The sequence below is a fragment of the Eurosta solidaginis genome, chromosome 2 (assembly GCF_040869045.1).
Source record: "Eurosta solidaginis isolate ZX-2024a chromosome 2, ASM4086904v1, whole genome shotgun sequence".
Classification (NCBI taxonomy): Eukaryota; Metazoa; Arthropoda; class Insecta; order Diptera; family Tephritidae; genus Eurosta; species Eurosta solidaginis.
Window position 1 is genome coordinate 276,043,420 of NC_090320.1, and position 13,442 is coordinate 276,056,861.

The window sequence follows — 13,442 nt, forward strand, 5'->3', positions numbered from 1 at the left end:
TTGACATCAGTATTAATAATCCGAAGGCTAAAAATAATAATTTTAACTCGTTCGAAAGATATGAGGGCCGTTCCATTGGTTTATCGAGATCTGGCTCTGGCTCAAATCTCATTGGAACGATCTGGATCAACTTTATGAGAGCTGGCAGCACTAATATAAAACATCTGTTTTGTTGAAAATAAGAAGAAACGTACACAAAATTTTAAGATACTGATAGAATTATTAACATTGAAATAGTTTCGCACGAAAGCAAACTATTTATTTTTCTTACATCATCTTCAAGTTGTTTACTCTTTCAGTGTTTTTGCTTCTAAATATGGCGAAATCTGTTATGTATACACAAATGTATATGTATTTAGTTCAATGCTACAATGGCTCAACTTTATAGTTGGTTCATCTCACCAGCTGATTTTATTTTTTTCATTTCACTGGAGTAGGGCTTGTCAGAAGGAGATGGCAAACTTAAAATGAAAAAAACGAACTTACAATATTTTCTTACTACTTACAAATGCTGCTAAGTTTTATGTTTTCAGTCCATTCCATTCGTCTAACACCAACACGCTGATTTTGGCAATGTGAAAAAAGGTATGTTGTTGTTGTAGAGATGAGCCAACCATATAGTTGAGCCATGGGTGCAACCAACTCAAATGTAGTTAGCTGTCAAAAAATCTACTACAGAAAACGAAACGAACAGAACTGCTATACGGATCAGAAATTGAACCAGATAAATATGAAGATCACAATGTTGTTGTTGCTTTTGCATGTTGAATTTCTATCCGTATCTGGTTCACGCACCAATGGAACGTAATAATTAATGATTGTGGGTACACCAACATTACAACAACCACATGAAAATCGCCAAATTCAACTGCAAATATCTCCGGACAGAGATACAATTATCACTTTCCGCCTTCGGGTTATTGTTCTCGAGATTAATACGGGTCTTTTGACACCTCTCAATTTTTTAGTAGCATATTAGCAGTCGAACCTTCAACTAGACTTATCGAGAACTGCAGGTTTTAATAGAACCTTACCTATGGGAGGAGTGTGAATACACAAAAATACGCGTTTTCTGATTTATTATAAATTACGAATGTACCGGGCAGACTTTTTTGTCCAAAACTTGGGTTACCTGATTCAAAAAGAATGCCCACTAAATTTTCATTTTCATAGACAAAGTCTAATTTTCGAAAAACCTTATTTTAACCATTCTTGAATCATAACGAACGAACAAAACTTAGAAACTTTCGAAATCGAGTAAGCCGTTTGTGAGTTTCAACGAGGCTAACGCACAGCAAACAATTTCTATATACATGAAGACGATCCGTTCTAGGAACTCGATTAATGTCCGTAAAATTTTCACGTTTCGCTTTTATTTCGAGCTTCCAAGTAGAGATGGCATTCCAGAAATGGTATTTTTTCTATATCGTCTCGGCATTATTTGTCCATAATTACCGATTATCGAAAGGTAAAATTGATTTGGAAAATCTAGTCATTCAATTAACGATTTGGAGTTAAGTAATCTCTCGATATGGACACTAAGTCTAACACCCAGAAACTCGTTTTTATTTAAAAAAAAAATATAATAATTTTAGACATTCCTTCAATGAAACGGAACTGGCCAAGCCAAATATATTTCATAGAGGCTTATAGCATATCTTTATCTAAATCTTTAATGACCGGTTTTCAGTGCGAGTTTAAACTACAGTTAAAGTTGGCTAGAGTTTAACCCTGCCATTTCATCCGCTTAAGCTGAGGTGAGCAGCAAAATTTTATGTTATATCTTTACCCAAATCTTTAATGACCGGTTTTCAGTGCGAGTTTAAACTACAGTTAAAGTTGGCTAGAGTTTAACCCTGCCATTTCATCCGCTTAAGCTGAGATGAGCAGCAAAATTTTATGTTATTGAACAAAGTGGTACTCTAGTCAACTAGTTTAAGCTCGTACTGAGAAACCGGGCATAACTTTTAAGATTTATTAAATCTCATATTTATACCCGCACTGTCCCTAATTTTTTTTGTATTTTTTAAAAGAATATAAAGTGGGGCATACACAATTTCAACTTTTGTAAAGTTTTTCAGCCACAAAAAAATCACCATTTTCGAATTAAACGCAAACATTTTTACATGTTTTTCAAAGGAAAAACATGTCCGAATATTCTATTTTGATATATTTTTATACTCAGCGTGCTTTGCACACAGAGTATATTAACTTTGATTGGATAACGGTTGGTTGTACAGGTATAAAGGAATCGAGATAGATATAGACTTCGATATATCAAAATCATCAGTGTCGGAAAAATGTTTGATTGAGCCATGTCCGTCCGTCCGTCCGTCTGTCCGTTAACACGATAACTTGAGTAAATATTGAGATATCTTCACCAAATTTGGTACACTAGTTTATCTGGACCCAGAATAGATTGGTATTGAAAATGAGCGAAATGGGATAATAACCACGCCCACTTTTTATATATTGTAACGAATTTACAGCAATTCCGCTTATTCGCAACCTTCTGCTAACGTTCGAATCACTAAACTGTTGAATAAATAACTCCAATATTCGATTGTTACGGTCTGCTGTTATGGTCTACGGTTACGGTCCACTTGGGAGCGTGTTCGCGCGAACACACCTAGTGACTAGTGATGGGGCGAAAGTTGCGATAAAAAAGTATCGGAAAACAAGAAAAAAAACAGACCGGCGATCACTAGCGAAAATTGCCATGAGTTTCCGGCAAGAAGTAAAAGGAAGAAGAATTGTGATTTTACTGCAGCTAAATTTGTGGCGGCCCGGCGATAAAAAAAAAGGATCGTGTAACATCTGTTGGCACAACTTCAACAGCAAGGCGCCAACTGCTTTATTAGCACTATTGCTACATCAACTGCACATCCGCACGTATATTTAACTAATCGCCAAACACCCTAGCCGGCTGTGCACGTATTCAAGCGAGCATTGTGGAAGAACCAGAAGACTGCAACGAGGAATTGCAGGCCGATTCCTTAGCCCAACTACTAGAAGAAAAACAGGTGGTAGTAAACCTTATCTCGGTGGTGTCGTGTTGACGCAAGCTCAACGTATATAATATCCAGTGAAGTAGGTCGGCGTTTCACAGTCACACTTAGTGAGGAAAGTTCTAGTGATTCCGATTCGGATTCGGACGGCACTAAACAAATTGTTGATGAGAACCATTGGTATCCGAGAATAAACCCCTTTCTCTACGTTTACGAGGTACACTACCACCTTTGGAAAAAGCGTCCGACACCAATTCCGCCTCCAGGGCCAGCAGTACGCTGCCGCGTAATACAATTAACGCCAAAATTACCAAGTTATCCAGATTGTAAAGGTAAGCACGAAGCTTTATCGCCACCAGGTTCATTCGATTACCTCGGACCAGAGCGCAACAACCACCAACAGTACCAACACCAACCTGCAACGACAACGACAACGGCAGAGCCAACACCAATGGCCTGCAACCTGACTTGGGTGAGTTCGTTCCACAAAAAAATTAAAGAAAATAAAAAATTTTGATTTGAATGGAAAAGCAGAAAAAATGGCGCTTGGAACGCCAAGCTAAAGTTGTATTTAAAATTAGTTTTTAAATTTACATATATAAAATTGTTTTCTTCGTTCATATTTATTTCATTAAATACACTACATACATACTACATGCAAACATACGAGGTTGGAGTGGGAAGAAAAAAAATACACATAAATGATTTCCACAATTTAAGTTTAGCTTGTATTAATCATATAACCAGAATAATTATTACATGAACACTTATGTTTTGCAACTTGACAAAATATTAAAGAATGCAACAGCAGTTTAATTTACAAAATTATTTACACATTTTAAAGGTTTCTTCCCAAATAAACAGGCAGTTTTGTCTCAGTCAGGTTAAGCAGCAATTACCTCTTAAAACGCTCAAAACTAATTCAAACGTACTCCGTTTATTTGAGAATGCATCTTATATACATTATATTGAACAAAACTCTTTAAATATAACTAAAAATGTATTCAGCAATTTACGAGTATAATTCAATTTACATAATACCTACCTAAACATTAGCTTTACAAAAAGGGCATACATCTTTTTTTTTTATCATTTTAATAATATATTTTGTCGCTTTAAAATGTTTGAAGTTGGCTCTATAAATTTTATTGATAATAAGCCGTCTTTATCACGTGAAACGTTTTAGCGATTCATTTTTGGAGCTCAACCATAAATTTAAAGAAATTTTTTTTTGGCGACAGCAGCCATTCGTCGATTATGCACGATTCGGCAAAAGGATTTCAATTTAATTTTTTTTCTTATATCATACATATGCAATATATATATATATATATACATATGAATCCCTATTGCGGGCAATATCTTTCGAACAACAAGACGATAATAACCAACACAGAACTTTATATATATTTTTTGTTAACAAAATATAAGCAAATTAATTTGAATACCTTTGTTGTTAGAGAGTATAGTTTATATTAGAAATTTAGCTAATAATCCAATGATTTTTCAAAGAAAAGGTTTAACAACAGTATATTAATAATGAATTTTGAATAAATTTTGTAATTTAAAATGGGAATGCTGACTATCGCAATCATTTAGAAGGCACTTAGGGTTACCAGGTAAGGGGCCATCGGTGGCCATGGATTTGAGGGTGGGTATATGCACCGGGCGTCGCAACAACACCCGCGGCGCCCCTCTGTATATTCGGCCATTTTATTTGTATTTTTATTTTTCAGCCGTTTTTTGATTTTTGATTTTAGAGTAGTAACCGGTCATGTCCGGTTCGGTAATTTCTTTTTGAATTTTAAATGTTTGAATGTCTAACGGTCTGTCCGTGGCATCCGGGTCGACCGGATGTCGTTTTATTTTGAATTGATAAGCGTTTTGAGTCGGTCTCTGCGCTTCTGTCAATTTTTTTTTTTTTGACAGCTGAGTTATTGAATAGGCATGATAAGAACTTTTTTCTGTTTATGGCGCAGGAATAGTAAGGTTGGCAAGGACCCGCCCCAGCCGACAATGACTAGCCACTGTGCACCACCACATCATGCCGACCGCCTTCTTTACTGCTCCATAGAAAATGCGAATCCATAACACGATAATGCAAAATGGTCTTTATTAGACAGCTTTCAAAATAACACTTCTATTGCTCGACAGATAGCCTGCTTAAATCAAACTGACTTGTCGTGCCTCAACTGTTGCCGCTTTTATACTGTCCGGTTTACTCGCCGACATATTTCTAGGCGCTTCTATTTCCAGAATTTACTAGTTAGTTATCAGCTATAAATTTCTCAGCTATAACTACAGATGTTCGATTTTATAGCTTCTCTCATACCCCATGCGCTTGTATATGTGAGTGATACTTGCACAATTATTGCATACTTTCCGGAGTATCTCAGATATATACATGTGGTTGTGCGTTGCTTCTCCGCTGCGTGTACGTACATATGTGTAGGCATAATGATTGATTCGTTTATGTAGATACAAGTAACTGTCTCCTTTATTGTTGTGGTGGCTTCATTTACTTAGCATCAGACTAGTGATGTGAGTATCACTTAGTGTCACTAAGATTCGTCACAATATATAACATTTCGGAAAACACAAAAAACCTGATTATTTAGTAAATAATACACCTAGAATATTGAAATTTGACTTTTCGACTGATATTGAGACTCTTGATGAAAATTTGAAAACAGTTTTTTAAAATGGGCGTGTCGCCGCCCACTTGTGATAAAATCAATTTTACAAATATTATTAATCACAAATCAAAAATCGATAAACCTATCGTAACAAAATTCGGCAGAGAGGTTGCCTTTAATATAGGGAATGCTTGGAAGAAAAATTAACGAAATTGGTTAAGGACCACGCCCACTTTTATATAAAAGGTTTTTAAAATGGTCGTGGACGAAAAAAATAAGCTATATCTTTGCAAAAAAGAGCTTTATATCAATGGTATTTCACTTCTCAAGTGGATTTTTAACAATAAATAGGAAAACTTCAAATTTAAAAAAATGGTCGTGGCACCGCCCCTTTTATGACTTCGTAATTTTCTATGTTTTGCGTGCCAGAACTCGAAGAAAAATTAACGGATCGTAATAAAATTGGGTACACAGGTTTCCCTATTGCAGGAAATATTTCAAGAAAAAATGGAGGAGATCGGTGAAAGACCACGCCGACTTTTATATAAAAGATTTTTAAAAGGGTCGTAGACGAAAATAATAAGCTACATCTTAGCGAAAAAGGGCTTTGTATCAATGGAATTTTAGTTTTTAAATTGCACTATGAAACAGTAAAATTTTTGAAAATGGTTGTGGCATCGCCCCTTTTATGGCTAAGCAATTTTCTATGTTCGGGAGCCATAACTCGAAGAAAAATCAACGGATAGTAATAAAATTGGGTATACAAGATTTCCCTATAGTAGAAAATTTTTCTAGTAAAAATGGACGGGATCGGTTAAAACCACGGCAACTTAGATATAAAACAAATTTAAAAGGGTCGTAGACTAGAATAATAACCTATAACTTAGCAAAAATAGTTTTGAATAAATGACATTTCACTTATCAAGTTTTATTGTAAGAGGAAATTGGGAGACATTTTTTTGTAAACGGTGCTACGTGTAATATAGAAAAGTAATTTATCTGAAATGAATTGTGAAATTGAAGCTCACCTTTACATGTTTTATTTTACTCACGTTAAGAAATAAATATCTAAACGCCGTTAAATATGAAAGACATAAAAACTTAATTAATTTTAACGGGACTTTCGGAGTAGGGCAGGTTTCGGAAACATATGATTTCCAAGAACCTTAGGAGGGGGATTGAGATACTTGCCGTCTTGAACTGCCGGTAATTGTGGTAATAGGAATTTCATGGGAGTTTTAACCGTTGGGGGATAAAGAAAACAACTACCATATTTTTACACAAACGGATAGATTCTGTTTTTTCAGCTATGCGTTACTTTTACCGCCAAGTGGTGACGCAGGAAAGGTAAACACAAATTCTAGCACACCTTATTAAAACCCGTAGTGTGGCAGCACTAGCCCTACATTTTGTTTATACTCAGCTGTTTAGTGTCAACAAAAACAAATAGAAACAAAATTTACAAACAGCTGAGGAAAACAGACAAAAAAACTCTATTAGAGGATACAGTTGAACTCGCAAAACTCGTTAAACAACAAATAGACAAAAAAAAGCAACCGATTCGCGAAGACCAAAAATTTTTATACAATTTGGGCTGCATAAGAAACAAGAATATCAAATTGAAGGTCAGGTAAGTAGTAACCATCACCTGGTTTGATTAGTACTGATGTGGTATATGCTTTGATTAGCTACATTTGTTTCATAGTAACATCAAGAGCATATAAGCGGAGACACGGTTCACCACTAGCCAGCTTAGAATCACATTTAAGAGAGCGCGACTTAAAACGCAAAGCAAATTTTTGCCATAAAAAGACGCAATCACTTGATGGTGAGATCACTATTAACATAAAACTCGAGGTGAATCAACATGTAGCAGCAGCTGCTGCTAAATGAAACCGGCTTTTTATACCAATTATAATCTTGTGTGCCGCTACATCGCCTTAAATTCGCAATGCCGCATTGTCTTGCCAAACGTAATTAGAGCAATAAAGCTGTGTATTATTTTCGAAAGTAATTTATGTAGAAACTAGCTGTGAAGGAGTTATAAAAAGATGCATTACAAACTTGCCGTAATACTCATTTATCTAAGTCAGCTCACGATAACATGTATTTATGCCGCAGAGACCACCAAAAGTATCACCGCTACCAAACCTTATGCACAACTAACGCCTTTGCCAAATTTACCCGCCGATCATTTAATACGCTACCTCAATACATTCCCACAAGTGCGTGAAGAATGTGTACAAAACGAAGAATGTCAACGTGTGCTTTTTGCTAACACCTCCACAAACAACGAACAGACAACATTGTCTACAAACAAACTAACAGCAAATGTCGTCACTACTTCCACCGCATGTTGGGGCCATGAACTTGATTGTACACCAGAGACAAGGTTTCAAACGCCCACATGCCCAGGTGAACATAATGGTTGGGTACAAAGTAAAGCTGCACAAGTGCAAACATTTTACAATCAAGCCGATTTTGGTTATATACAACAACAAGTAAGTGAATTAACACTTCTGTGCGAACCCAGCTATATAACCGATTCATCGTTGGAGTGTAGCAAGTATTTACGCTTTTGTCGTGGACGTAATTTACTAATTGATTTTCGTGATTTGGCCCAACGTAAAGAATTGATACGCTATCATATGGATGTTTTAAAGCCTGGTCAAATACTGGGTCATTGTGGTTTGAACAGAACGCGCTTGGAGGCCGAATTGGATCATATGGGTGCTTTGCAGTCCTGGGCCCCAGAGTTGCGTAATTTTGATGAGTTGCAAATACCGTTGGCAGATAGTGACACATGTGACTTGTTTGTAGATACGCCCACTTATATTATGAAAATCGATGCTACCTATAATATGTACCACCATTTTTGTGATTTCTTCAATTTATATGCCTCGCTGTTCGTCAATCAATCGCATCCATTGATATTTCATACAGATTCGCGCATTTTAATTTGGGAAACATATCCTTATGACTCACCATTTTCGGAAACATTCAAAGCTTTCTCTGATAAGCGCGTATGGACGTTGAATGATGTGAAAGGGAAGCGGGTGTGCTTCCGAAATGTGGTTTTACCATTGTTGCCTCGCATGATATTTGGATTGTTTTATAATACGCCTTTGGTAAGTTGTGAATTTTTATTATTTTGGATCACAACTCTTTTTTATGAAGTTTTTTTTAATGCTTCAAAGGCCATTACATCTTGGATGACGTCCATGATTCCGAGACATACATCAATCAGAGCAAATTTGTTGAGTGACATACAGAGTATGCCCTATAAATATAGAAGGGGTCATATCGAATCCTCCTCGGGGATAATAACTTGGGGTACTCATTTCGAAATCTTACCTCATCTTTATCTGAGAAGAGACTATCAAAAACGACTTCTCTTCCGACAGATTCAAGGGGCTGTAGCTTCCGCAACCCAATTGCCAACCTCACCTACACGAGGCAAGTCCTGTTAGAAAGAGACGCATGTATCATACGAGGCTCTGGCGACCCCAACTTCCTCGTGGAAACAGCATGTGAGGGGGGGGGGCGGCCTAGAGGGTTCAGTGTGGCCATATTAAATTGTTCCCGAAATGGTGGAGCTATTAGCTTAATGGTGCTTGTTACCGGAGACGTACCGGACCTATATTCGGAAAGGACCATCAACATCGATAACACTCCTCAAAACCTTCGAGGAGTGCCCTTATCGCTATAACTACAATAACAACATAATTATCCCGAATTCAGACCTGAACTGATCCTAAGAAGATTACGCAGTAGATGCGAAATAATATGGAAACAAAACCAAAGCAATTCCGATATATCATGAAATAAAATTGAAATGATAAAATAACTCGATAAAAAAATCCGAAATTATTCAGGAATGGTCCGATTTGTAGTTTCGATATGACTCAAAGAACTATTCCGAATTTTTCCTGATATATTCCAGTAAGCGTCCCGAAGACCATAAGGAAAATTTCCTGAAAATGGCCCCGAAATAGGCAGTCATGCATTGAAACTCTGTCCGATCCTTTTTATTTATAATTCCCAACAACATTATTTAAAACCGTTATAAATATTGAATACTTGCTTCAGATTCATGGCTGTCAAGGAAGTGGTTTATTTCGTGCGTTCTCCGAGTTCATACTACATCGCCTAGAAATACCATTTCGTCCTCCCATACCCCAGGCGAAATTGCGTATTACATTCTTATCACGTCGTACAAAATATCGACAAGTTTTGAATGAAAATGAGCTACTCGAGGCGTTAGGTACTAATAGCAGTTATCATGTGCAACGCATATCATTCGAGAGGTGGATATTTATTTTTTTTATATCCCTATTTTCTTTCATGTCCCATTCTTATTCTCTGTTTTTATTTGCATTTGCAGAGGCCTCTCTTTCAGCGAACAATTGGCTATTACTCGTAATACAGACATCCTCATTGGCATGCATGGTGCTGGTCTTACACATCTGCTCTTCTTACCTAATTGGGCGACAATCTTTGAATTATACAATTGTGAAGATCCTAATTGTTATAAAGATTTGGCTCGCTTAAGGGGCATTAACTATATCACTTGGGAGCGCGATGGGTTACTTTATCCCCAGGATGAGGGTCATCATCCACAAGGTGGAGCTCATGCAAAATTCACTAATTATCGTTTTGATATAAAAGAATTTGTACGTTTAGTAGATAAAGCTGCTGAAAACGTATATTTAAATAGTGAATTTCAAAAATTGCATACCCAGCAGAGTGAGAAACTCACTTTGAACCAAAGTGACCATGATCGGCAGGTTGAAGCTAAAAGTGAGCTGTAGAAATATATGCATATAGTATTCAGTATTTTTAAAATTTATTTACTCATTGTGATGTTGGATAGTTTTAAGCGGCGTAAACTTAAATTTTGTATTAATTTTTAAAAAACTTGGAAATTGTTTAAAAAATGTATTATAACTTGTAACTTAAATAAACTGATCTATGTAAAAAGAACCGACATCGATTCTATACTTTTTTGAACTATGTCACATGCTATCAACACGTATCGTCTGCAAAGTAGCTGCCATTTCGAAAGCACCCTATTTTAGTAAACATTGAAAACCGTTCCATATTATATCGTTTGCAAAACAACCCACCTCAGAATTTTTGGGAAACCCTCGGCTATGTAAAATTTCTTCCCGAAAATTCATGTGCATGACAGATCCTGTTCGGCAATTCAAACCTTGTAAACGTTTTTACCGCCTTTTGGATAAGTTACCAACCCGACATCGAAATATAATGACTGTCTATTAAGTCCTCCGGATCATCTTCTTTTAGAAAATGTGCATCGATAAGCCTTAAGAGAGAATCCGCTGTTATATGTCCATATTCCATCATCTTTCATTAACGGAAGGCTCGAAAGATCACGAAATAGGTTAAGACAAGTATCATACCTGTTGGGAGAATACAGAAAATCTGGCCAAATTCTTTGGCTGACGCTGCGGGTTTACCGAGAGAACAATGTTGTTGTTGTTGTTGTTGTAGCAGTGCTTCGCCCCATCCAATAAGTGTGACCGATCACAAATTGTCATCAATATCCTCTAAAGGGAGTCCAAGGAAACTTGCAGTTTCAAAAGGGTGGACCGTAAACAGAGGGGTCTTAGAGGCGTTGGTTCCACATAACAATTAAAGGGATGGTTGGTCTCATGTGGGGACACATTGCAAGCGGGGCATACATTTTGTATGTCGGGGTTGATTCTGGATAGGTAAGAGTTTAACCTGTTACAGTATCCAGATCGAAGTTGAGCTAGAGTGACTCGCGTTTCCCTAGGGAGTGTGCGTTCCTCTTCTGCAAGTTTTGGGTATTATTCTTTGAGTACAAGATTCACCGGGCAATTCCTGGCATAGAGGTCCGACGCCTGTTTGTGGAGTTCACTGAGGACCTGCTTGCGTTTTTTGGCTTCATACGGATGTGTTCTCAGGTGCCGTATTTCCTCACAATGCTTTCGGAGATGACTCCTTAAGCCCCTGGGCGGTGTTGGCTCATCAATCAGATGTCTGTTGGGATGCCCAAGTTTCTGGGTATTCAACCGGAACTGTTTGGTTAGCATTTATTTCTCTCCCTAATGGGGAGTATTCTCGCCTCATTATGTAGATGGTGTTCTGGTGACATAAGAAGACAACCCGTGGTGGTTCTGAGGGCAGTATTTTGGCAGGCCTGTAGCTTCTTCCAGTGAGTAGTTTTCAGGCTTGGCGACCATATCGGAGACGCGTAGCATGCAATCGGCTGGTCAATTGCTTTGTGAATGGTAATGAGCGTTTCTTTGTCTTTTCCCCATGTACTGCCATTTTATTACGGCTCTGGATTTTCGGGACAATTGCGGCTGCATGCTCACCAAAATATAGATCCTGATCAAACGTCACACCCAAGGTTTTAGGGTGTAGGACAGTCGGTCGCGTAGTGGCATAGACGTGGATGTTCAAAATGGTCGATATTTGGGACGTCCATGTTGTAAATACGGTCGCGGAGGATTCAGCCGGCGATAATGCCAGGTTTCGTGGAGCGAAAAAACTGGAGAGATCAGGAAGGTAGACGTTTAGTCTGTTGCAAAGCTCATCGATCTGTGGGCCAGCATAGGTAAGGAAGTGGGATCAGCATTTGGAACTTCAAACTCTGTCCTGGTGCAGATAATCTGGAGTTCTATAATCATACATACTTGTCATATTCGTTTGATAGAAGCACCAAAACCATAGCGAAGTAGTTCCAGAGCTGTTGGTGAAACTTAATAAAGTATTTATTATGTATATGAAAATACCGAAAAGATGCGCAAGTGTTTTCGGTAAAAGTCTAGAACAGGGGTTGACTGCTAATACGCGTCCATCGGGAGAGGAGTAAAGCGAAAATTTTAACTCTTTCAAAAAATATTTACGAAAAACCCCGGTTCCCTCCGACTCCGGGTCCCTCCGAAACCGGGGTGGGATCGAGAAAATTTTTGCGCAGAACACCTTTCTGCATTGGTCGGTCCTTCAAAGGCGTGGGTCAAAAGGAAATCCGTGCAAAATCCGGGTATTCTCCCGAGAATTTGATGTATCATTTGATTAGAAAGGTCGAACGTCGAACCAAAAGTCAAAAACCTGCAGGCAAAAGTCATTATGCTCAGCTGAGCAGAGCTCACAGAGTCTGTCCGTCCGTCCGCCCGTACGTCTGTCCTTGAACACGATATCTTGGCTAAATTTTGAGGTATCTTAATGAAATTTGGTACGTAAGTTCCTGGGCACTCATCTCAGATCACTATTTAAAATTAACGAAATTGGACCACGCCCACCTTTTCGATATCGAAAATTTCGAAATAGCGAAAAAGTGCGATAATTAATTACCAAAGACGGATAAAGCGATGAAACTTGATAGGTGAGCTGACCTTATGACGCAGAATAGAAAATTAGTAAAATTTGGACATTGGACAGTAAAATTTTGAGCCACCAAACAATATTAAAATGAAAAACAGTTGAATCGCATCCGAAAAAGTGCGACAATTCATTATCAAAGACGGATAAAGCGATGAAACTTGGTAGGTGGGTTGACCTTAAGACGCAGAATAGAAAATTAGAAAAATGTTGGACATTGAACAGTAAAATTTTGCACCGCCCACTTTTAAAAGAAGGTAATTTAAAAGTTTTGCAAGCTGTAATTTGGTAGCTGAATATGTAAATTTCGGTTACACCCGAACTTAGCCTTCCTTAAGGGTGAATTAAGCTGCAGACATTGGTGCTTTATCGGTAACCGTATCGGTAACCTTATAACATCGATTCGACCAATCTTATGAGAATC

At 37.7% G+C, this 13,442-nt stretch overlaps 1 protein-coding gene across 2 annotated transcripts; it reads left to right on the plus strand.

The window, feature by feature from the left end:
- Positions 1-7,113: 7,113 nt before the first annotated feature.
- On the plus strand, positions 7,114-10,631 carry Eogt (EGF-domain O-GlcNAc transferase). Of its 2 annotated transcripts, none has more exons than XM_067770053.1 (4): positions 7,114-7,274; positions 7,333-8,772; positions 9,734-9,951; positions 10,029-10,631. In XM_067770053.1, exons 2-4 carry the CDS (start codon positions 7,696-7,698, stop codon positions 10,453-10,455), a joined length of 1,722 nt encoding a protein of 573 aa, XP_067626154.1. In that variant the 5' UTR covers positions 7,114-7,274; positions 7,333-7,695; the 3' UTR covers positions 10,456-10,631. The 2 variants fall into 2 exon arrangements, with proteins under 2 accessions (XP_067626154.1, XP_067626155.1); XM_067770054.1 differs by having other exon boundaries at positions 7,350-8,772.
- The last annotated feature ends 2,811 nt before the right edge of the window (positions 10,632-13,442 follow it).

Excerpts from the sequence above, each read along its gene's own strand:
- Eogt (XM_067770053.1), top strand. The coding sequence starts at position 7,696 with ATGCATTACAAACTTGCCGTAATACTCATTTATCTAAGTCAGCTCACG. Across the intron at positions 8,773-9,733 it reads TGTTTTATAATACGCCTTTG|ATTCATGGCTGTCAAGGAAG; the intron begins GTAAGTTGTGAA and ends TACTTGCTTCAG. Across the intron at positions 9,952-10,028 it reads CAACGCATATCATTCGAGAG|AGGCCTCTCTTTCAGCGAAC; the intron begins GTGGATATTTAT and ends TTGCATTTGCAG.